Genomic DNA, 25,586 nt, shown 5'->3' with positions numbered 1-25,586 from the left:
AAAACTTAGGCAAACTCCAATTGATGAGCATTGTACAAAAGAACTGACCAGTACTCTTTAAAAGTGTTGGGGTTATGAAGGACATGGAGAGACTAGGAATTTTCAGATTGGAGGAGACTGAGGGTACATGACACCCACATGCAGTGTGGGATCCTAGATGGAATCCGGGATTGGATCCTGGGACACGAAAGGGCAGTAGTTGAAAAACTAATACAGTTTGAATGGAGTCTATAGTGCAGTTAACAGTACTGTATTAATATTAATTTCTTAGTTTTGATACAGGTACTGTGATTGTATAAGATACTGATATTAGCAGAAGCTGTTTGAGGGGTATAGAGGAGCTCCTTTTTTTTTTTGCAACTTTTCTGTTAGTCTAAAATCATTTCAAAATAAAATTTTTGTAAAGGCTTCCTGCCATATGGTACTTGAGGACTGTTCAATAACAGAGTATATTTTGATATTCTTTAAATTTATGACTGTTGTGTGTGTGTATACACTTGTAATTTTGTATCTACCGTTCATCATTTTCCACGAATGCTAAATTCCATCCTGTTTTTTTTTGGAAACACCTTTAAAAAGCCCTAGGCTTTTTTTCTTTCTTTTTTCCTATATTCAGAATTCCTTCCTCTCTAAAGCATTGTTTTTGGTAAACGATCACAGCTCAACCCTCCTGCTGTTCCAGGGGGTGTCAATCTCTGGGATGATGATCCATGTGGCATATTACACAGAGCAGAGAGCCTAAGGCCAGAGGTTGGAAGACCTGGGAGCCAGCCTTCTTAGTCTGGTTCTATTACTAACTAACTCTGTGAATTTTTAGTGTTAATGTTCTCATGCCAAAATAGGAAATTTGGGCTGAATACTGCATGTACTAGTTGATGTATGGATTCAAATGATTATATTTTTTTATTAATTTTTTTATCAAAGTCCCATGTGCTCTTATTTTTAGGTTCCTAAGGTTGTTGTGTTTTTTTTTAAATTATTTTATTTTTTAATTTTTATCCCTTTGTATTTTTTCCTCTTGTCTCCAAAGTCTTTGGGTTCTACAACAGCTGTCAATTTATACACTTCACTCTGGCATTTCCCTTAGACAATCTCTTTCTCTTTTTTAAATCAAAGAGATCAACATTGTCTTTTTTAAAAAAATATTTTATTTATTTATTCTTGAGAGAGAGCGAGAAGCAGAGACACAGGCAGAGGGAGAAGCAGGCTCCATGCAGGGAGCCCAATGTGGGACTTGATCCCGGGACTCCAGGATTATGCTCTGAGCCAAAGGCAGACACTCAACCGCTGAGCCACCCAGGCGTCCCCAGCTGTCCTGTCTTGGTTTTCTTCTCTCTGAAACTGTGTGGGCCTTCTCACAGTAGTCCCTAAAACTGTCTCATGGCTTCTGCATTGTGGGCTTCCTTATGTTTGGGCCTTGACTGGGCCAAGCCCTGGCATAGTCCTATAGGGATCACTGGCTGACACACCCTTCCTGCCCTCGTAGGATGGCACAAGAGCTCTGGGTCAGGGTCTCTCTACCAACCTGCATCACTAATGCCAGCCACTCCATGAGGCCAAGGCATGGAGCCAGCAGGGTGCATTAAGAAATAAATGACGCTTTTTTTTTTTTTTAAGATTTTGTTTATTTATTTTGGATTGAGAGTGAGAGAGTAGAGAGTGGTAGGGAGGAGCAGATGGGGAGGCAGAGGGAGAGAGAGAGAATTTTTTTTTTAAAGATTTTATTTATTAGAGAACGAATGTGCACGAGTGAGGGAAGGGACAGAGGGAGAAGCAGACTCCCCACTGAGCAGGGAGCCCAATACAGGGCCTCCAGGATCTTGACCTGAGCTGAGGGCAGATGCTTAACTGACTGAGGCACCCCAAGGGAACAACTGACAGTCTTGAGAACAAATGATTTATCCAGGTTCGCTCTGTTATTTTTGTCTAGTGTTTTCCTGTGTATTCCCAGTATATGGATGGAGGGCTTAGATCCCAGGGTAAGGCTCAAATAATGGAGAGATTGGTTGACAGTGGGAAACACCTTAGGGGCTCTGGTATGGACATCTAACTTGCTTGTCCTCACCAAGTAGACAATTTGGTTAGGTTCAGCATATTTAGGGCATTTCTTGGTCCCAGTAGAATATAGAGTAGAAATGAATTTTTAAAAAAGATTTATTTATTTATTTGTTCATGATAGAGAGAGAGAGAGAAAGGCAGAGACACAGGTAGAGGGAGAAGCAGGCTCCATGCAGGGAGCCTGACGTGGGACTCGATCCCGGGACTCCAGGATCGCGCCCTGGGCCAAAGGCAGGCGCTAAACCACTGAGCCACCCAGGGATCCCCAGAAATGAATTTTTTAAAGATGATCTCCAGCTCCATTTGTTGTTGTTTTTTTGGGGGTTGTTTTTATAAAATTGGGATATAATTAACAAAGCATTACATAAGTTTAAGGTGTACAGAGTATTGATTTGATACATTTCCGTATGTTCATATTGTGCTGTGTTGGTCTGTTAATTTGCATTCCCAACTCAAGCCATTTCTCCTTCTAGCTTGTTTATACACAGTCATCAGATACTTAATTTTGTCAGCCTGCCACTCAAGAGCAGTGAAATGGGTAGATATTTGTAGCATACAGCATTTAGAAGCATGCTTGGTATGTAGTAAATATTTCATTAGAGTTTGTTTAATAAAAATAGGAAATTATTCTTACTTTCAAAGACCGTATCATTAATTGGAAAGGTAAAATGCACAAACAACCAAAACCAAAAACAAAACAAAACAAAACAAAACAAAACAAAACAAAAAACAAACCCAACCAGCACATAGCTCAGTATGGATAAAATGCCACCCAAGAGGCTGGGTGAGAAGAGCCTCTGCTGTGTGCTCTCAAGTCACCTCACTTATTCATCTAAACTACCAGCAATTCTTCCCATTTTATGGTTCAAAAAAATTGAGGTTAATAGGCATAAAAAACCTTACAGTCCTACAAGGTCATATGTTAATAGCAAGGTTTGAACTCAGGGCTGTCTGAACTGAAGACTCTTGTTACCACCAGATAGAATAGACAGAGAAAGCTTTGGAAGGAGGCTTGTGCTGGACCGGGAAGGATGGATAGAATTTACCAGATGGAGAGAAGTGGGGAGCACATACAGACTATGGAGGGCAGGGAAAGGGGTAGGCACAGCATGAGCAAAGATGGGACCTTGGGAAGCATGAAGTGTGCTGGGAAGGGGGGAGTCTCCCCCAGACTTGCCAGAGTAAGGAAGGAGCATCAGATAAAGCCAGAACATGGGTTGGAGGCAGAGCATAATGAGCCTTGAATTCCGAGTTTGGACTTTATTTCATAACCCATATCATAGCCCGTTGATGGTAGTTGTGAAGGGGAGTGACATGGTGAAAAGAGTACTTTAGTGATTTAAGTCAGGTGGGATATGGAATGTGCTGGAGAAACAAAGGGGCTGCTATCATGAAAGCGAAGGCTTGAGGTACCAGCATATGGTGCTAAGTACTTCATGTGCATTATGCCATTCATCCTGATGATAGCCCTAAGAAATGAGCACTGTTGATGTCATCCCCATTTTCCAGATGGGCAAACTGAGGCTCTGGGAGGTTAAGTACTAAGTAGGCTCCCACAGGGATTACTGATGTTGCTGGGATCTGAATACGGTGGATCCAGTTCCACCTGAGCTGCCTCTGTATGCTACAGCGCCTGGCACTAGCTCGGGAGACAAGTTGGGGCAATTTTAATAGGTCAGATGTCCAGTAGTTCGGTAGTGATGGAAAAGGAGAGATGGGAGCAGAAGTGCAACACATCGCTGTATGCGAGCCCAATCCCTAGGCCTGTAATTTCATAGTTTCTGTGTAGCGCTTCCTTCAGAAGCTGGTGCTCAGTGGTGAGACCATTGCCAAGACCATGGCGCAGCATGGAAAACCTTGCCACCTAGCTTAGGCTTCTTGAATTTTTCCAAGGAAATGTATTAATTTAATAAAGTAGGTGCCTGAGGCTGGTGTGCTTGGTGTGAGGTACCTTTGAGATGGTTTAAGCAAATTTTCAGGTGTTCTTAAGCATCTCAAGTTTTAGTTACTAGAGTTTGAGACGAGGAGGTGCCTCCAGAGGTCTGTGGGTGATCACATCTCCCTTCACCCCATGAACCTTCCCCCTCACCTGCTTTTCTTGATATATTCCCAGTTACTTCTCTTTTTTGCTGCTGTATGGGTTGATACATCACAGAATTGTCTGTTTTACTTTTGTTTCATATATATATTTTTTATTTTTTTATTTTATTTTTTTAAGAAAAAGAGGGTGCATGCATTTTGACTGCAAAGCTCTTGACACACAGTTAAATGGACCTGTAATTTGTGCTGTATGTGATGGTGGCCACGTGGGGCAGTGCAGGCCAGCCCAATAACCTCTCTGCTCTGTCTGCTGCAGGTGATAAGAAGTACATCATGGGGCCCAAGCTTTCTACTCTCGACGCCACTGTCTTTGGACACTTGGCACAGGCAATGTGGACCTTACCTGGGACAAGACCTGAGCGGCTGATCAAAGGCAAGTCCTACAAACCTCTTCGGGTTTTGGGAGTTGCTGTGGGATGAAGGGGTATGTAGGGGTAACACAACGAAGTATTCTAGGCCAATGCCTGTGAACTTGACTAAGTTTTATGGTGACACCAGGCTGTGGTGTCTAGGGCCGGGGTCAGTTTACTGTGATCAGGATATTTAAGGGTTGAGGAGAGACCAGGCTGCCATCTTGCCTAGACTATGTTCTCAACAAAGTTGACACAAATTGTACTGTGTATCACACCAGGGCTTTTCTTTCAACTCCCTACGTAGTGGACTTAGTACTTGTTGATACAGAGCTTGAATTCCACTTAGTGCCCTTGTTTTGTTGGCTTTCTTAATTTCCTTGGGACACAGGTGGCTCACCACTTTCTGATATATCTAATGCTGCTGCAAACATGGTAGGCTGGGGCTGATGGACTCACTGCCCATCTCCATGCTGTTTTTGAGTCTGAGCTGGTTTATGTATTTCATGTGTAGGTATAAGTACATACGTTTCTACATCATTGGAGTTCAAAATATTCTTTTCTCCTATTCCAGTGGGTATCTATAGGTCATATATTGAGAGTAGTAGAGCTAGAAAGTTCAAGATTGTGAAAAATGGGGCAAGTGTCAACAAATGCTTCGTAAGTCAGATACAATGTAAGATATTATTACTTGTAATAGTTGTGTATGTTGCCTAAGAAACACAATCTTGTATTTTTGTAGTATGAGCTTGGCTGTAAGGCCTGCCAGAGTTTCATTATGGACTGGAGGGGTAGAAGTAGGGGTGAATAGGACCAGACCTAGAGGAGGAATGAATATATGTGTGGGGGTGGGGGTGGAGGTAGTGGTGGTAAGCCAAGAGTAAAATTCATGTTAGCAAGGGGGCAGGGAAAGTCAGATCAATGTCGGTTGATGTCAAGGACCAGACCTTGGCGTGTGTGTATGTTGAGGGGTGGAGACTGAAGGGGTGGGATGTACAAGGAAGCTGGGCCCCTGGGAGAGGCTTCCCCTGTGTTGGTGGGTGGGAACTGTTTGGAGTCCTCTCCAATTTGAAGAAGTACCTAAGCAAGTGCCTGGGGGCTGGGGATAGAGAGTTTGAAGTCCAATATTTGGGTTTGAGAAGGGGAGTGACAGAGTTGACCAAGGTATTTATGCCCTGACTGAGCAGGCTGGGAGGTTAGATGAGGTCACCAGTGAATAGCATGTAGAATGCTTTTAATGTTGGATGAATGATGTTTGGGAACCAACCAAGGCAGAATGATACAAGAAACATGAGACAGGTGAATACTCATGTGTGGTGGTCACAGGTGGGTGGATAGGAAGGTTGGTGAAGGCTATGGCACTCTGGTGTGTGTGTGTGTGTGTGTGTGTGTGTGTGTGTGTGTGTGTATTCATGTGCATGCCCAGAAGCTCAGACCAGGCTAAGGACAGGAGAAGTCATTCTCCAGATCCTCCTATTGGAGGGGTTGGGGCTTCAGCTACATTACCAGACTTGGTTGGAATGGGTCAGGCATTGACTGAAGGTCTTCCAGAACTTCAGCTGAGCGAGGCCTGGGATAGTATGCACTGATACTTAATTTCCTAAATAATCAGCTTAGAGATGTTCTTTATCTTACAATATGTTAAAACTTACCTAAATTGAATATTATCCTAATGGTGAAATTTGTAGCATTTAACATAGTTTCTTTTCATTTTAATTGTCTAAAAATATATTGGTTCCCTTTAGTTCATTTAGAGGTATGTTTTATATGTACACTCTGTTCCTGTTACTTCCTACTCCCTCCCTCCATTTCCCCAGCACACCACTTTTACACACTGGTGAGTACACAGACTGTTACATCTGTCCACATAATTCTTTATTTTTTTAGTTTTTGATTTAAAAAATATTTTAAAGATTATTTATTTATTTATTTATTTATTTATTTATTTATTTATTTATGATAGACATAGAGAGAGAGAGAGGCAGAGACACAGGAGGAGGGAGAAGCAGGCTCCATGCCGGCAGCCCGACACGGGACTCGATCCTGGGACTCCAGGATCACGCCCTGGGCCAAAGGCAGGCACTAAACCACTGAGCCACCCAGGGATCCCCTGATTAAAAAATTTTTAATTTAAGTTCAATTATTAACGTATAATATATTATTGGTTTCAGAGGTAGAGGTCAGTGATTCATCAGTCTTATAGGAAACTGAAGGTCGCTTGAAGGGCAGAGGGTGGAGGGACAGAGTAGCTGGGTGATGGACATTAGGGAGGGCACTTGTAATGAGCACTGGGTATTATACTCACATACTTCTATATGTACATACTCCATACACACTCACTTGTACACATAGACTTATATTTATACCCAAGTGCTTGCTCATGCGTGTGCGTGCACGTGCGCACACAACTGACATCATCTGTTATTGCTCAGAAGCATTTAGGTATCCATTATAAGCAGAACTATCAAATTCTATGGAATCCCTTCTTGCAGGGATGAAGCATCTTTTATTAAATTATTTATGACTTGGCCCTTCTCTCTTTCACTTCCTGGAAGGACTCGAGACATTTATTGTTCTTTTTAAAGAAATGGGTCAGCCTTTTTGAAGGATTGATTTTGAGTCCCACTCAAGGCCCACACATTTGAGGGAATCTGACACCATCATCTGTGAGGGACTTTGGCACATGGTTGCATGTACTTGATTCTTAAACAAGTTAGCAGCTTCCAGCTCTCCCTGGGGAATGGTGTCGCATGAATCATTAAAGTCCCTAGAGAGTCTCCAAATCACATTTTGGTCATTGGTTCCATGCTCTTCTAAACCTTCTGACTGGAGCTGCTAATAGGAAGACAAACTACTACTTTCGTCTCTACTTCTTTCTCCACCTTTGCTCTTTCTGTGATGGAGACTTTCCTAAGAAGTAACAAGGAAGGAGAAGCAGAAACAACTAAGAACCTGTATGATTTAGAACTGGCTCAAAACCAGGAGTGTGAATGCTTGGTTGGATGAAGCAATTTTTTGCCTTAACTTTGGAGCCGCCAGGGCACTGTTGGCCTCACTGCATGTGTGAGTGTGTGAGTGCATATGTGTAAATATTAGCTTTTGGTCCTAGATATTAGTTACAGTATCTAGCCACACAGTGTACTGGAGCCATCTAAAAGAGTGAGAAATTTGCCTTGATTTAGGTGAATAAGTTGAGAGACTTTGAATATTCAGCAATTCTTAAAATATACATAAGTGTGTGTTTGCATATATATATATAGATGTAGATATATGAAATATTATTTTCTTGCTGGAGAAAATTTCGAAAAGTAGAAAAGTTAAAAAAAATAGCTGTGCCCCCTGTCACACACAACTACTGTTAATATTTTGGTATGTGTCCTCATCTTTCAAGAAGTACATGTATGTATATATTTTTAAAAATTAGGATCCTGATGCTGATACAGTTAAAAACCTATAGTTTTAATTAACTATGTATTATGACCATTTCCCTTGTCATTAAATATGCCTTAAAACAATATAATATTCTATCCCATGGCTACATTATAATTGATGTGATTAATCTTCTTTTTCTGGTCTTGTGGGTTATTTCACGTTTTTTTAAACCAGTGTTCTATAGTGAATATTGTATAAATACATATTCTTGCTTATTTCTGGTTATTTCCTTAAGCTAAATTTCTGGTTGGGGAATTTCTGCCTTAAAAGGTTTAAGCTCAAAAAAAAAAAAATAAAAGGTTTAAGCTCTTAGTCTACATGGCTAAATTGCTTGTTAGAAAGACTGTAGCTGTGTATATTCTTATTTAAAAAAAAAAAATCACGACTTGAGCCAAAGACAGATGCTCAACCACTGAACCACCCAGGTGCCCCTTTTATTGGAAATTTAAATTTAAAAATACATGATTGTCATAATAAGTTCAATTATATAGGAAAATTTTAAAACATTTATTTAAAACAATTTTTAAAAGATTTTATTTATTTGAGAGAAACATAGAGACAGCAACAGAGAGTGTGAGCAGGAAAGAGGGGGAGCAGTGGGGAGCCCCATGCAGGGCTCTATCCCAGAATCCTGGGATCATGAATTGAGCTCAAGGCAGATGGATAACCGACTAAGCCACCTAAGCAGCCCTGATTTTTTTTTAAGCCCTGAATATTTTAAAAGATTTATGCTGTCCCCCTCATCCATGTCCAATATCACTCCCATAGAATAACCGATATTAAGAATTTGGGATGAATCTCTCTGTGCCTTTCTTTTTCATGTGCAAATTTACATATGTGTATATAGTAGTTTTGGTTTGTTTTTACTATTTTTAAGCTAAGCAATAGAACTGTATTATGCACATTATAACTTGCTTTTTCCACTTAGTAGAATATTATGTCTTTTTAACAGCTACAGAATATATAAAATTGATACAGTATAATTCATTCAGTCAATCCCTATTGATGACATTCAGGCTGTTTTCACCTTTCTTTTTTACTGACACAATGCTGTTGCTATCCATACCCGTATATCTTTATATACTGGTGCTTTTATTTTAGTAGACTGGAGAAATAAAAGTGGAGTTCTGGGCCAACAGATATATACATTTAATATTTCAACAGGAGATTTTGGATTACTTTCCAAAAAAGTGTATAGCAATTTATAATTCCATGAGACATGTAGTTACAATGCCTGACACTCCACATTGGATATTATCAGACTTTAATTTTTACTGGTTTGATGTACGAAATCATTATCTGATTATTAAGTACACTTTGAAAAAAATGGCAGTTTTCCTATAATTTTACAAAGTTTACACCTTCAACATTGGCTTTTATGTTAACACAGTCATATCTCAGACACACACACACACACACATATACACAGAGCCTATTTCTATTGCCAACTTTTTTCTATTCTTTTGGCTGGTGGCATGTTGAGTGGGTTAGCTGATGGAGAATCTAGGCACAGAAGGGACTGGCCAAGCCAGACAAGGATAGAACTCAACCATAAAATTTCATTCTTCAGTCCATTCTTTTTATTGGTGGCAGGATATGAGGATGGATATGTGGGCTCCTAGTTTTTGTGTATCAAAAGCAGTCCCTTTCTGGACTGCATGATGGAATCATCACTTTTTCTTGACAGCTCTTTATCTTTGAGGGGCGGCACCTGTCCTCTCATAATTCTTGAGACCCCAGAAAGAATTACAGGAAAAAATTCTGTGACAGAGAGTGTGCAGCTATTAATTCCCAAGCCAGGTTGTCAGCTCATCAGTAGAGAGGGAGAGAACAGATTCGTGGCGAAGTGCATGGTGTCTGGAGACTGCTGGTGTTTGAATCCTGGCTCTGCCACTTTCAAGCTATGTGACCTTAGGCGAGTTAATTAACCTCTCTGTTGCTTCAGTGTTCCCATGACAGATGGGGATAATAAAAATTCCTGCCTCATAGGATTATTGCAAGGGCTAATTCAACACATGAATAAAGCACTTCAAACAGTGCCTGGTACGCAGTAAGGACTATATGCATGTTTGCTACTATTATTATTAATTTTTATTATTGCACACTGCATTGGTATTAATGTCACACACTATGAAGGCAGGGCAGCTCTCCTAGAAGAAAAGCAAAGAAACCGAGAGTAGACAAACAGCCACACAAGAGGCAGATAGAACCATATATGGTGCAGATTCTGTGACTAGATTCTGACTTTCTAGATGCTCACTAACCTGTTCATAGGGAATGGTGTTGATTGAGGCAAACACAGCTGTCCCCAGACCCTACTGTGAAGTGACCATGATCTTTGATTCCGCCCCCACTCTCCAAACCTTGGTGCTGCCTCCACAGCTTTGTCTGAGTCTTGGTTACTTGTGAAGGGCAGCAATACCTGGTGAGGTGTTTCATGACTGCTTCCCTGAGGAAGAGTCTAAGGGAAGGTTTTGCCTGCATCTTTTCAAGGAGCACTGATGTTGGCTCCTTGGCTTCTGGCTCCTGGGCATGTATGTAAAATCCTTGAGTAGGGAATCAGGATGGACTCTTCTGTAATATGAGTGGAGTGTTATGATCTGAGACAACTGAAAATGGTGACCTGGAACCAATACTAGTCCATGGAGTAGGACTAACTCCATGGAGTAGGACAAAACTTTATTATGTTTTGTAGGGAATGTGCTTATTGAAGCAGAGCAGCAATCAAGTTTTGAAAAGTTTTCATGGAAAATGCATATAATGATGTTATGCAAAGTAACAGGAAGTGGTAATAATGACAATAATTAAATAGAAAATATGCAGAAATAAATTGCACCAAAATGTTAATTGTGATGACCTTGGATTGATGAGAGCGTAGGTGCCTTTTGTTTTCTTCCTTATCTATTTATACCATTTCTATATACAGACTTCTAATTTTCTGGAATGAGAGTATATTATCTTTGATAGAAAATAAAATAGTGTAGTTAAAGGCTATAATCAAGAGACTCATTAATACAGAAACAACCTAAAGGGCCACAAAGGGGGGGCTGGTAAAAAACAAAATGAAACTATGGTACATCTGAATAATGAACTGCTGTGCAGTTATCAAGATGATAGTGTGAAATTGAAATTTTTCCATTATAGGATGTTAAGTGGAAAAAAGTAGCATAGGAAACAATATATAATAGATGCTAAATAGCAAATGTAAATATATATAAATGTATATAGAAGTATATACATTTCTGGATGAACATAAAAATGTTATTACAGTGGATGCGATTATTCGTAACTTTTATTTTTTGCATATCCACATTTTCTAATTTTCTACAATAAAACATGGATTACCTATATAACAAGTAGATGTTTATAGAGCTTTTAAAAAACAAACATCCGAAGAATACTCTTAGGGCAATGAGATCCTGTAAGGAATAGTGACAAATTATGTATTTGTAAGCAATGTTGCCATCTGGTGGACCAAAGGCAAAAACTCACCTTCTTCATTTTTCACTGGGAGTTAGGAAATGCATGTCAAATTCTGTGTCATATTTCAGACCAATACCTGGACAAGTTTAGTGACTTAACCAAAGTTTTCCTTTGATTCACGTGAAAAGTAACCCAGTGACTGGGTAGGAACCTAATTATGGGTATAGCTTTTCAATTTAATTAAAAAAATTTTAACAAAATACCTGTTTTACTAAAAGTGCCTGTGGGCACACTCATCCATAGACAATTCTGAGTTATCCATTTTATTTAGGATTATTTAGGGCAAAACTAACATCTTAACATGATTTTTTCAACAACTTGGCTTAGTACCCAGACCTTAATTACACTGCAAATATTTGTAGAATGAATGATTACTTCTGGCTGACTTACCCCAACTAACAGTTGGTGTATTTTCATGGGCTATAAATTAATTTAAATATGAACCAGTCAAAGCACCAGTTCTCTTGATAAGCAAACATGAAATAATAAAATGCTTTACAAAGCCAAATGATGGTAGTTTAGCTACCATTGTGGATACTCTACCCCCACTCCTCATCATCACCATAAGACTCTCTCCTGTATCTCCCTCAGCCCATTTACGAATTTAACTTTTCTCACTCACCTTTCTTCTTATGTGCATGAACATCTAAATCTTTGATAGTCCCCGTGGAGAAAAAGATTGTTAATGTCTCCCCCACCACATTCTTCCCAATTCCCCCATAAAGCTAAGCTGCTGCCTTTGAGAATTAACCCTGGCTTTCCTTACTGCCACCCCCCTCTCCCCTGCAGGTGAGCTGATCAACCTGGCCATGTACTGTGAGAGGATAAGGAGGAAATTCTGGCCCGAGTGGCACCACGATGATGACAACACCATCTATGAGTCTGAGGAGAGCAGCGAGGGCAGCAAAACCCACACGCCCCTCCTGGATTTCAGCTTTTACTCAAGGACAGAGACCTTTGAAGATGAGGGAGCAGAGAACAGTTTTTCCAGAACCCCAGATACGGATTTCACTGGACACTCGCTCTTTGATTCTGACGTGGACATGGATGACTACACAGACCACGAACAGTGCAAGTGATGTTCAGCCTCGCTGACCCTCTTCTGCTAGAGCTGCCACTCCCTGGGGTTGGCCCGACTTCCTGGGTAGAAATCCATCTCAGCTGGGAGGAGATCTTCGTGCTCGGCACACTTCTCACAAGCTAACTGGACTATAGCAGCCTTATTTCTTTTTGTACAAAACAAAAACACAGAACCATTCAGATGGCTCCATTTAAAACAAACAGGCAAAAAAAAAAAAAAAAAAAAGTCAGCATGGTTCCTGAAATCCATTTTTGTTTTCATTAGAAAACTAACATTTTGTGGTAGAGCAGGTGCCAGAGCAGGTTGTCTATGGATCGTGTTTACGTAGATCCTCTTCAACCCGAGGGCTTAGCTGTGAGATGGAGTCTTGAACATCCTGCATCCACCTGGGTTCAGAGTCATGAGACAAGTCACCAGGAGAAATGTAGGAGACAGATGTTCTATGGTGGCTGCTTGTATTTTATTTGTGTATATTGTATGTTGAGATAATTCAAATAAAATCCATAGATATTCAGTGAACACCTACTATGTGCAAAGCACTGTGTTAGGTGCTAACCAGTATAAGTTTTCTTTGTCCTGCCAGTGACTAGCTGTGTGATTTCGGGCAAGTCCCTTAATTCTTGTGTGCCTCATTTCCCCCACCTGTAAGGTGGGGATACCAATACTCTCCACCTACCTACCTCACAGGGGTGTTGTGAGGATTCACGTGGTAACATTCGGCGCTTTAAACCTCTTGGAAGGGGTGTGACATAAACGCAACATTTTATTCTTGATTGTGCTTCCGATGTATGAAGATTCGAGGGCAGAGGAATTCCATATCCAGCCAACAGCAGCCACAGTCAACTCGCAAAAGCCGAGCAGACGAAACATGCAAAGGCACAGCTAGGACTCTGTCATCGTTCTTCCCTGTGATCCTGCTTGAATCGAAATCTTTTGTTGAAAGAGCCTTGAAAAATATTTTTACAGATCATCAACAGCTACACACAGTCTTCAATTCTGTGGACCTGCAGAAGTCTTTCTTTTGTTGCCTGAACGCACACTGGAATGTCGTCCTTTGTTGACTCCCGAGTGTTAAGTTGCCTGTGTTTGGTTTATTTGAAGGGAATAAAGCTCAGGAATATGATAGGTTTCTTAGAGGTGAAGGCGAAGGTATTTGACTGATTTTTCTAAGCAGTCGCTTACCAACATGTAATGTCTTTTTGAAAACAAACCTTGCAAGAAGTATTGAAAAGATGAAGTATGAAGAGGATCCTGTTACTGATATCAAAGCACTTTGTGCAGTGTAGACTCTATGCAGTTTTACTAATGCAACCTTTCTGGTGTTCTCAGCCATTGCCCCATGAGAGGAAGGCAATGCTGAGGACAAATCTTAATATTTCTTAAGGATTTCCCATAGTCTCCCTGTGCTCCCTCTCCTTCCCCGTAGAGCACATGGATCCTTGGGGTTACTCTATTTACCAAGGCATCTCTGAAGACATTATTTTTGTTGACTTAAAACATTTTCCAGTGAAATATGGGGTGAAGATGCTGGGGTGATGGCCGTGGATTTGGGCTAGGAGGGTCGGTGTTAAGATTTACTACTGCAAACAGAACTGCTTTGCTTCCGATCACAATGGACTCACTGGGTAATAGTTATTCATTGTAGGGCCAAAGACGCACTGCTTAAAAGACAGCAACTTGTGCTGAGAAGTTCACATACTTTGCTTGAAAAAGACTCTCTTTGAATATGGCTTTTGCAAAAACAACCCTAAAATGCGGTGGATTCACAAAGAGGTAAAGGGGGAGAGTTGCTGAGGCCGCTTACCATTGAAGCAACTGTGTGGGATATATGTAACTGGGAAGAAATGTGGAGATGCCCTGAGTTAGAAATTCTTGTTGCACAGGAAACCCAATTGGTAGTATCTTATTAAAACCATTCATCTTCCAGAGGAGACTGTTTGTGCCTGATGAAAATGTGGTGGAGAAATACGAATGGACGAGCGTGTTTTATCTCCAGCGTTGTGTGCGAGGATTGGTCATCTCTGTCTCTAACGTGTGTTCCAAGGTCAGCTGGCGGTAGTTCTGAGTGACTAGGGATACTTTGACTAGGGAAATTTGGGGCTTGAAAATGTGAATGTAATAAACAGATGGACTATAGACCTGTCCGCAAAAAGACCGAGTTGCCCTGTTCCCACCCTTAGCTGGAAAGAGTTGTGTTTGAAATTTTGCCAACAATTTATTCTTACTATATAGCACCAGGTGTGTTATATCTTCACTTCAAGAATGATTAAGTTATGCCTGTGTAGAGTCATATATTTTTTTAATTGTGCATAGCTTGGAGGGCAAGTACATGGAGAGCCAATGTTTTTTGTGAAGTTGTAAAATAAGTCATTCTATTTAGGTACCTCTCACAGGGGCTTGAATGGACATTACCACTTGGAGTCTTGGGTACCAGCCTGATGGCTCATGACTGACTATACAGCATTTTGTAGGTGTAACCTGATTTGGAACCCTGGAATATACCCAGGTTTTACCTTCCATGTGTATTATGGAAACGAAAGGACCAAGAAAGAATCGCTGTGGTGTGGATGACCTGGGTAGTCTTTATGGGATGGCTTTATTTTTATCTTTTTAATTTTTATCTTTCATTCTTAAGCTCCCCAGATTTGAAATGTTCTCCAATATGGTGAACAGGTGCTACTTATAAGAAAAAATAACAAGAAATTAGGGGATATTTTGGTTATCTGGCTTACTTGTTCAACTTGTGTTTCTTTTTTTATTGGAAAGTAACTTAAGGAAGTGTGATCTTTAATGTTAACAGATGTTTTTTGGTTGATCGGAAGACCCACTAGCCACCTGTTTTTGTTTGTTTCTTTTTTACCTGTCATTGTAAAAATAAATTCTTCTCTTTCATCCCTCTCCCATTGTCCCTTATCCCCACTCATCAGGATCGAAGAGCAGCAACAGTGTGATTTAATCTGCATATGGCAGAGTAGATATAAGGGCAATATAAATTTATGCAAAGATAAACTATATTGTTAGAGTTTGCCATTTTGTTGTTACAATGAATTGTGAACAGTGATGCTACGGAGGCCACCCAGGTGACTGATCATAGACTTAGAACAACTTGGACTTGAATCACAACTGCAGTCTGGCCCTCCAATGAACCCTGCCTGTATGTACTGTGGTGTTAGAAATTAGGATATCTTTTCCTAAAATAGTTAAGAGTTCAAGGAAAGGAAGAGCTAGGGATTTTAGCTTCATGGGTGTTGCCTAGATTATTTGAGAATCATAGCAATGTATAGCGGGGCCATGGATCAGTTGTAGAAATCCCCTTACAGGAGAGCCTCTGAGGTTATTGGCTCTATGTCACATGCACATTCATTTGGAGGGCAGGACCTGAACTGAAGTCTTTGACCTTTCTTTAGATGGTTCTTGCCATTATACCACTTTGACTTGGTTTCCTATTAAAACTCATGTCCCCTGAGAAATCACTCCATGCCTGTGGAACCAGAACGTCCTAGCCTCTCTTAAAGAGTGCTTGGAGTCTTCCACTCTTGTTCTCCATGTCTATTCAGGTCCATCCAGACCAATTCAAGAGATCTTTCATTAGGATTTACTCTGTGCAAGACACTGCTAGACTCTATGAAAGACATCAAGTCACCAAGACTCCTTATCCTTTGTTATTTATCTTTAAAGAATCCATACCTGTATGTTCACTTATTATGTATTTACTGAACATCTACCTACCCTCTGCCTGGCCCTAGGACCCATGCTGGATAAAGAGGTGAACAGAACAGACATGCCCTTGTTTTAGGGCATCCTTTTTTGCCTAGACTTCTCTGAAAGCTTCTTTTAAATGCTTGGTTGCTTCCCTGATCCATTCCACCCACCACCATTAATTTTTTTAAAAAAGCCTTGGCCCTGAGGGGCTGCCATATTGCCTCAGGATGAGGGCCACTCCCTGGGGCATGGTATTCTCACCTCTTCTCTCATCTCATTTCCTGTTGTGTCTCCTAGGGCTCCTCCATTGTGAACCATCCAGTGCATCTGGGTTGGTCTCTTTGCCACTGCCTAAATAGGCCTCGTGTCTCTCTGCCTCTGCTTATGCCTCTGCCTATGTTAGCCTCTCTTCTGTCTCTGCTTATGCTAGCCTCTCTTCTGAAATGCCTGCCCTTCCTGTCTGCTGGTCCAACTCATGCCCAGCTCTTGAGGCCCAACTTCATCCATTCTGCAAGACTTCCCAGCCCATTATCATCTCTCCTTTCTCTAGAAACACAGCACTCATCATTTCCTTCCATGATGGCTACATGGGAAAGGTATGCCCAGAAAGCAGGCCATACACTAAAAAGTAGTGGTTTTAAATTTTTTGTGTTGGGGCTGTCACTGACAATCTAATGAAAATCCTGTATCTTATTACCAGAAAAATACATATATGCAAATATGCAAAATTTTACATATAAGTTCAGTTTTAGAGGCCTGAAATCATTCATGGATTCCTTAGGGGTCTCACAGACCCTAGCCAAATAAACCTATTAGAAAGCCTTTAAAAGTTACTGTTGTTAGTGTTCATTCTTTCTTGCCTTTGATGTATTCAGAGAGGAGAAAAATTGGTCTGGGATGTGTGTGCAAAAGCAATCTCAAAAAAAAAAAAAAAAGCAATCTCTTATTGTCCATGTCGAGTGTGTGTTGAGTGACAGGGAAGGAAGGAAGAAGAGCAGTCTAACATTAATTGATAAAGTGTCTTTGTCTTGACAGATTTGACCTTTTGAAACTGACAAGATTTTATTGTTGTCATTGTCGGTTGTCTTTAAACTATCCAAAAAGTTAATCAAAATCAATTCAGGGCCAGATGAGCTTCACTTCAGCCCTTGAATCCACCACTTCTGCGTGGGTAGGGTGACTGGCTGGGGGCTTCAGGTAGGAGAGAAGAGGCTGGATTTTTCCTTATAGGAAAAAGGTCTGCACAGTCACATTTTCCTGTACTCATCCATCGATTTATTCATGAATTCATTCATAGGATAATTGTTGAGTGTATTTTCAATAAAAGGATGGTGCCTTTGTTGATAGGTAACTACTCAGGTTTTTCTTTATTGTCGTCGTCTTTGTCGTCTTCTTTTTTTTTTTTAACAGGGTGAAGTTATTTTTATTGCTCCTGACTATGATCCAAGATCCTTTGCTTTCCATTATGTGCAGTGCTGTTTAAGTTGAACAAGAACCGATGAAGGTACATTCGATCACAAATACTTCCAAGTCTGAATGCTGAACTCTGGCAACCCATCTTTAATAGATCCAGCCATGAATTATGTATGATTGTGGAGTGTTTGACCTTCTTTCACTTGCTTCTGGTGGTCTGGATGAAACTAGGTGAAGTTTGAAAGGATCCCCTTAGTGGGTGGGGCAGGAGGTCCCTCTTTCCTGGAGTACTCTTGCTAGTGCTCGGAGTAAATGCAAACACATCATGAATGTTTTCGTCATTTGAATTCCTTACCAGAAACTTGAGTTTTTAGTCCTTGACTTTAAAGAATATCTGGAAGATATTATTTAAGATTCCTTAACCTTTACGATAAGATAACTGGGATGAGTAACATATTGACCTGGTCTTTAGAGATGGTTACAGAGGAAACTGAAAAATAGCTTAAAGGAAAGTGACTCAGCTCTCTTGGGGCTGACAGTGTGACCCCCTCCAGCATTCTGGCTCTTGCTAAGGCAGGGAACTTGTCCCCAGAATAAGGCCCTCTGAAACTTATTGCTGGCTAGATTATGACAAAGTGGGATGCTCGAAATTCAAGATTATTGCTCCAAGTTGTAAAACCTTTAGATAAATAAAGGGGCCCATTGCAATAATAAACTAACTTATGAATGTGGTCTATCCAGCACCAACACTCATGATCATTTTAGTAGGAGAAACAAGTTACCTAGAATAAAAGATTGGTAGAGACTTTAGTGTTCTGTACACAATTAAATAACATCAGCAATGAACTTGATGGCCTTCTTGGATTTTTGAAAATTGTTGTCCCTATTAGTAGCTTTAAATATTTTGAAGCAATTCACTAATTGTAGAGCAATATGTATTTATGATAATGGCTAATTTTATTAAATATGAATAATTTACACCCTGCCCCCACCACAGCAAACATCTTTTTTTTTTTTTTTTTTTTACTTTGTGGCTTTGGAATAGAGCAACTCATTTATCAATAATACTTAAAACTTTTCCTTTCTTTAGTATTTTTAAAAGTTACTTATGGCTTTAAAAACAATAGGATTCAGCTCCTAAATTGTCATGTTAATTAGCTGTGGCTAAAAAGCAGAAGGAATACAATTAAGTGGAGGGCTAGGAAAGAGAAATGCAATGCTTTGGATATTTGCCACCTCCCTCCTCTTAAAAGTCACAAAACGAAACAGATCTGTGGACTTTTTTTTAACAGTTGTTCTCAGAATTAGAAGTGTTGTGTCATATTTTCTTCTCTCTCTTCAGTAAGAGATCACATTTGGCTTATTCAAACACAAACCATGTCCAAATGATTGTATTTTTACTTTAAACAAATTGTATCTGAATTCTTTTGCAGCAATAAGATTAAAAACAGTGCTCAAATTTTTGAGGAATCTCTGCTTCAGTAGGGGCGACATGCTTGTGTTACTCCTGTCAAAATGATTACCTCAAGTAATCAGTCTCATGGGATCATGCTTATTGTAAACATGTGTTTTCCCCAGAGATGTGCATCCTGCAGAGTGTCTGACAGCTCAGACGGTGGTGATGGTTGGGAAGATGAGGGCCTGAATCCTTCAGTTAATGGTATGAGGATTTCATAGAGTGGGAGGAGAGGAGAAAAGGTGGTGGCTTCAGGCAGCCACGTGGTATGGCCTTGTTAGAGATGTGTCCGGCACATCAAAAGTTGTCTCAGTGGTGGTGTTAGTAACACAATACAAAATCCAGGTTTATACATCAAAAACAAATGCAATTTGTAGGGAAGGGTTGTTTGTGGATATACAGAAGACCAGTGAAGGAAGCATTGGAGTAACATTGATCTTTGTCTTAATTTATATGCTCGAGCTCCAGGGTTGTCCCACCTAAAGCCAAGGAAGTAGGGGAGCAGGTAAGAGCAGAGTGTTGGACCCCACCCAGCTCCTTTGATTCTGGAACTTCCTTCTAGTTTCTCAAAAGGGTTTGTGGCATATGGTTTCCATTTTATAAGTATAAAATGTACAAAGTAATGTATATTTGTTTCGTTGATGTCCTTTAAATGGAGACACCCCAGATCATCGGTATTTAGGCAGGGGTCTCCAAACCTTTGTGCTCATTCACTCCACAGTAAAACTTTCTGAGCATGCTCATTAGCATATTTATTTATAAACACACACACACTGCTCACACTGCTGTACTGATACGTACATGAAAAACCATGGCAAACATAGAAATTTTCATATTCTCCTGCACTCAATAAGAGTTTAGGGAACAGGGCAAGGTGTATTTAGGGGTAACACCTAGAAGGCTGCAATTGATTAAAGAATGTGTATGTTACATTTGCGGCAAAGTGATATGTAAAATAGGCATGGGCGCATGATCCTAGGTCAAGGAATGTATACCTGCGTGTATTTATTTTTACTTAAAATGGACATTTTTAGTTGGGGAAGAGAATAGTGAACACATAGATATCCCCTTTACAAGAGCCTTTTTTTTTTTTTTTTTTTTTTACAAGAGCCATTTTTGATCCTGTTTTTTGGGACCACTTGATCTGGAATGTTTTGGAAATTTCTGAAAGATTTCACAGTCCATGGATTTAAGCAAAATAAGAAAGGAGGGGAAGAAAACAATGCAAATATGGGATGTATTGCTTGAGAATTCCAGTACCAATCTGAAAAGCATGTTTTGCTAATTCCTGGTAACCATCATCTCACTGATTATATATCTTTCTTCTGTTCGTTTGTAACCCCATGTCTGCAAATGTGTGGAAGATGCACAGATTTATTTTCAGATGTCTGAGATAGGAAGGACTGATGTTGGTATAATTTGAACCCACATTTCAACTGCTTGGGGGCTGATGGGTGGACACGGCCGGCCTGGAAGCATTTACCTGAACCATCTGTTTTGCAAACACAAGGAATAGCGTCTTGCTGAACAAAGGGCCTCCGTGTGGAGGTGGCATTCCAGTGTTTATTTCTGGACCTATGAGTTTCTTTAGCACAGTTATTGTTAGTAGTTTATAAAGCCATATTTAAACTTGTACACTTGATTGTAAGATAGATTTGAATTGTGCACTATGTTGATTACTGTATATAAATGTGGAAATTCTGTACATTTGGTCTCAATGCTGTATGTATTTGATGTGTAAATGATAACTAGTGGTTATGAAATAGCTTTGCTGTGAATGTCTTTATTCCCATTTGCTTCTCTTTTTGCAAATTTGAATGTTTTAAACGTTACCCTCAGGAGGAAAATCTGAAATTTTTGCATCTAACATCCTGTTAAGTGGTGGTCTCTTAGATGCTTGGGAAGATCTTTTCCTTGTAAGGCTCTTGTATAATTAAAACATAGGTAATGAATTTTTTAGCCATATAACTTTTGGATAAGAATTTCAAACGAATGTTTTTTAAGTAGAAAAACAGGTCTTTGAATATGTTATCCTCCCCTCTCCTGCCTTTAGTTCCTTTTTAAGATTTTATTTACTTATCTGAGAGAAAGAGACGGAGAGAGTGACTGAGAGGAGAGGGAGAAGCAGACCCCTGGCTGAATAGGGAACCTGGTGAGGGGCTCGATCCCAGGACCCTGGGATCATGACCCCAAGTCGAAGGCAGACACTTAACCGACTGAGCAACCCAGGTGCCCCTCCTGCCCTTAGTTCTTGCCCAGTGTGCCCCTCGGAGCTTTTGGGGAGTGATATCCACTAATAGAGAGAAGAAAAGGAGAGGGTGGAAGTGGGACACATGTTAAGACCTTCACGGTGGGTACTAGGCCTGATGACAGAGCAATTTCCTTTTCTATTGATAGTGTCTAAATTAGTTTTTGTACCTCTTCAATGAAGTATGATTCCCATTTTGTAGATGAGGAAGGAGCCCTGGGAAGGTAGATTAGGGTAAAGTGGCTAAGATGTGCTAGAGTCATAGATTTGCAGTGAGGGCTTTAGAAATACAAATCCTGTCACTAAGTGTTCCACCCAGACACGCCTGGCAATGAATGGCAAAAGACAGCGGGGCCTAAGGGCATGTCAAGACCCATAGAGACATTTAGGATGTTTGAAATCCTAAATCTAGAAATTTGACCAATTATTATTCATACGTTAGCATCTTAGCATTTATTTATTTTTTTAAAGAGATTTTATTTATTCATGAGAGACCTACAGAGAGAGGTAGAGACATAGGAAGAGGGAAAAACAGGCTCTCTGCCAGGAGCCTGATGTGGGACTCAATCCTAGGACTCCGGGATCGTGACCTGAGCCAAAGGCAGACGCTCAACTACTGAGCCACCAGGTGGCCCTAGCATCTTAGCATTTACAGCAAATTGCAATAAGGTAACATTCAAAATCCTAAACTTCCCCAACCATGCGAATATCTATTAAGTAGGAATTGAGAAGATACTGTAATCCCACATTCTAGAGATCATAATTTGGTTTTTAGACCCCCTTTCCTCGGTTGACTTATAAATCCCAACTGGTCAACCCTGCTTATTAACACAGGCCCATAATTGAAAATGCTTTGGGACAAAGCTATATCTACTTCCATTTAAGTTAGCTCTGGACCCTTCCAGAACTTGTGGGGAGGTCCTGGGTTCAAGCCTGGTCCCCTTAGGGAAGCTTGCCCTCTTCGCTTTCCGAGGCATCAGAAGGAAGGGGGGGTGTTCGCCTTTCCAACGTGCTGTGCTCTCTCAGAAGGAATGTCTTCCTGCCAGTTGTACTGAATATTCCACGACTTGATTTTTCATATTTTTGTCCTTTCCTTTCAGAGAAGAGGCAGAGCAGGTGGTGTCCTGGCTCTCCCAGGGGCGGCCTATTTTGTTTGCACATGATGCCACTGTCAGCACCCATTAAACCCTTCCCAGCTGGGCTGGTTCCCATTAGCACCAGGCTTTTCTTTTAAAGCCTACTGAGGTGAAAGTAGTTAATCCCGTGGATGAGAGGAAACTTTGGAAAACAAAGGAAAGAGGACCAGCTCCCTCCCTCACGGCAATGGCTGTGTTGGTGCCCTGTGTGCCCAAGAGCTACCTGGTGTATTTTCGTGGTGGTGCGCCCATTGTGAAGATGGAGGGGGTCATCTCCAGGTGAGGGCCTGTTAGGTTGGAGGCTCACCCACTCGGGGAAGTGTGTTTGGCCTGGGCGAGCACACTGGGTAACAGGTGCTCAACATGTATCAGGTCAACCCTGATGAAAACAACACCACAGGCAGCCTTGAAAGGGAGGAGGAGAGTTGAGGGGAGGGCTACAGGGGGCAGGGAGCAGCCCCAGACCCCTCCCCTGGGCCCTGCTGCTTCCTTCTGCATCCTCACAGACCTCCCTGCGGCCAACTGGGGCATTCATGGGCTAGCAGTGGAAATTTTAGGACTGCTCCGGGATGTCAGAGTCCAGATTCCCTGGTAAGAGGGGAAGGAGAGTAGGCGGGTCTGTTTGGAAGTCATCCCTCTGAGGGTAAGGAATGAGGACTTATGCAAGGAAAGAGTATTTAAATAAGACTTGTGTGATGACAGCCTGGATGTGGGCCCAGTCCGAGGAGAGGTGGCCACAGAGCAGCTGGGCTGCATCTCGGTGGCCCCCGAGCGAAGTTAGAGACCAGAAGTGGGGCAGGGGTGCTGTGGGAACCGGAAGGGCGAGATGCCAGGCGTGGAACGTGGAGCACAGAGCACAAGGAAATGCTGACTCCCGAGTGTGGGGAAGGAGAGGACCAAGGTGTGGGGGTAATGCTGGGAGACGGGATGTGAAGAAGCGCTGGTCTGGGGGAAAGTGGTGGTTGGGTTTAGCCACACCAAAGATGAGCAAGCAGCAGGAGATGCAGGACTGGAGCTTGGGAAGGGGGGAAAGTGAAGCTGCAGCCCTGGAAGGGGTTGTGGAAGCAAATGGGCTGGAGAGTGATGGAACATCTTTAGCTCCCTGCATTTGTGTAATGTTGCCCTGCCGTTAGGGTCCTGTCTCAGTAACTCCCTGCTCCTGTCACCTGTGTCCTCACATGCGAAACAGGGGGTCTTGCAGGTTGATCTTCAAGGTACCTTCCAGTTCAACCTCCTTTCAGCCTTCCCCATGGTTGAATACCACTTTCCTATCAACACCGATTCTACCTCCTGCTTTGTTGATTCTGATCGTGTTGGAAGGAGGAATTTCGTGACCAGATCAGCCACTAAGAGCTAACATTTACGTATCGCTTAGTCTGTGCCGTGCCCTGTGTTCTTGGCAACCCGCACCCCTTAATTCGTTTAACCTTTACAAAGGGCCGGCGAGAAAGGGACTATCACTGGTGCCACTGCCACCACCATGATTAGCATCACCACCACCACCACCACCACCACCTTCCTCGGCATCATCACCATCATCACCATGTCTGGTTCACAGATGAGGAACCTGAGGTAAAGAGAGGCTAACTGACTTGTCCCGGGTCTCCGCCAAGTGAACAGCAGAGCTGGGGTTTAAAGACCTAGGTTTGAGCCCATTTTGTGCACCGCTAGCCCTATACCATTCTAGTGGTTGTGACATCGGACCATACAACCTTTTGAGGAGAAGGCTGTAAGGACGGAGGGTGCTTGTGTGGAAGCAGAAATGACTTGACTTAATTAACTTCTGAGTTATTCTCAGGCAGCCATGGGGTTTGTCTTACAGAATGCACACAAACCCTGTCACCAGGTCACCAGGTCTTGGATCCATGTTCAGACAGACGCTGGTTCTGTGCTGGGGGGTGGGGGGATCTGAGTTGTGGGTTATCCCTGGTTCATATGCTTCCCTTCTGGTGGTCATGGCCATTGGCCCCACACACTGGCATTCACCTTGACCCTCCTTAGAGAGGGAATTCCTGGGGGAAATAACAGAAAAAGAAGGAGACAACCCCCCTAGGTGGCAGGGTTCTTCGAGTTTCTACTGCCTGCTGCCCGGAGGAGCTCATCACATGCATTGCTGGCCACCACCTGTAAGCAGTTGCTGCACACTTCTCCGTCTCTAACCCCACACCATGCTCCCCGTCTCCAGACCCACGTATCCATATGCCCGTGGGATGCTGCCTGTGGATGTCTCCACACGTCCAGATGTCACTGCTAATCCACATCCTCCCTCCATCTGCTGTTTGTCAGGGTTCCCGAGCCTCTTAGTGTCTCAGCAAGAACCCCAGAGTCACCCAGTCCTGGGGGTTCTGCTTCCCGAATTCCTTGGAATTCATCTCCTCAGCTCAGCCTGAGCTTGTGGGGCTGCTGCCTTCTGTCTAGGTTCCTTCCTTCTGGTCCGCCTCCCTCAAACCCAGCCTCCACCTTGCTGCCAAGCTATTCAAGAATTTGCATGTCATCCTTGCGCAGGGGCCATGCTAATCTTCTCTGTGTTGTTCCAATTTTAGTGTATGTGTTGCCGAGGCGAGCACTGCCAAGGGACTCATAAAGGGAAAACTGTCCATGTTGTTTCTGTAGCTTTCAGGATAAAGTACAGGCACATGAGGCCTTCCGGGACCTGAACACGCCTCCCTCACTTGCCATATTTCCCACCACTGCCCTTCCCATCTTCACACACCAAACTCCAGAGCTACCAAACTATGGATTTTGTCGCCTTGTTTTACCTGTCATTCCACCACTGAAGGAATGATGCTGTTGTAAAAAAAAAAAAAAAATTATTGGCATTTTTTCCTCCTTTTCTATTTACATAGATAACAAATGGCTGGCTACAGTTGGTTTTTTTTTTTTTTTTTTTCCTGTTTTCTCTGCTGAGTGCCTTCTTTTCACCAGACTTTCCCCAAGGAGAGAAAGCCAAAGAGAAAGGTGTTCTTCATTTCTGACCTGGTGGGGGATAGAAAGGTACATCAGATGCTGACTCTACCCTCAATGGTAGGTAAGACATAAAACTGGTAAACTATAGATGTTGATAGATACCACAAGAGAGGGATAGATAAGATGGGTTGGGGGGATCCCCCTGGTGGATAGAACCCTC

The 25,586-nt window shown here is 41.8% G+C and overlaps 1 protein-coding gene and 1 non-coding gene across 4 annotated transcripts in view; one reads left to right on the top strand and one right to left on the bottom strand.

Moving 5' to 3' along the window:
• FAXC (failed axon connections homolog, metaxin like GST domain containing) overlaps positions 1 to 20,840 on the top strand; it is a 76,708-nt gene extending 55,868 nt beyond the window's left edge. For 2 of the 3 annotated variants that reach the window (XM_055330717.1, XM_055330716.1), the window contains 2 exons: positions 4,415 to 4,531; positions 12,213 to 20,840. In XM_055330717.1, coding sequence (XP_055186692.1) covers positions 4,415 to 4,531; positions 12,213 to 12,502 — 407 coding nt within the window. In that variant the 3' untranslated portion in view covers positions 12,503 to 20,840. The remainder of the gene's footprint in view (positions 1 to 4,414; positions 4,532 to 12,212) is intronic. The other variant, XR_008665134.1, reaches the window with a different exon arrangement.
• Positions 20,841 to 24,919: 4,079 nt separating this feature from the next.
• Positions 24,920 to 25,026, bottom strand: LOC129513252 (U6 spliceosomal RNA). Its single transcript, XR_008665213.1, has one exon. It is a non-coding gene; the product is annotated as a U6 spliceosomal RNA (small nuclear RNA).
• Positions 25,027 to 25,586: the final 560 nt, after the last annotated feature.

This window comes from Nyctereutes procyonoides, unplaced genomic scaffold, assembly GCF_905146905.1.
Source record: "Nyctereutes procyonoides isolate TBG_1078 unplaced genomic scaffold, NYPRO_anot_genome, whole genome shotgun sequence".
NCBI classification, from domain to species: domain Eukaryota; kingdom Metazoa; phylum Chordata; class Mammalia; order Carnivora; family Canidae; genus Nyctereutes; species Nyctereutes procyonoides.
The sequence above is the reverse complement of the archived record's forward strand: the minus strand, read 5'-3'. Positions and strand labels throughout refer to the sequence as shown.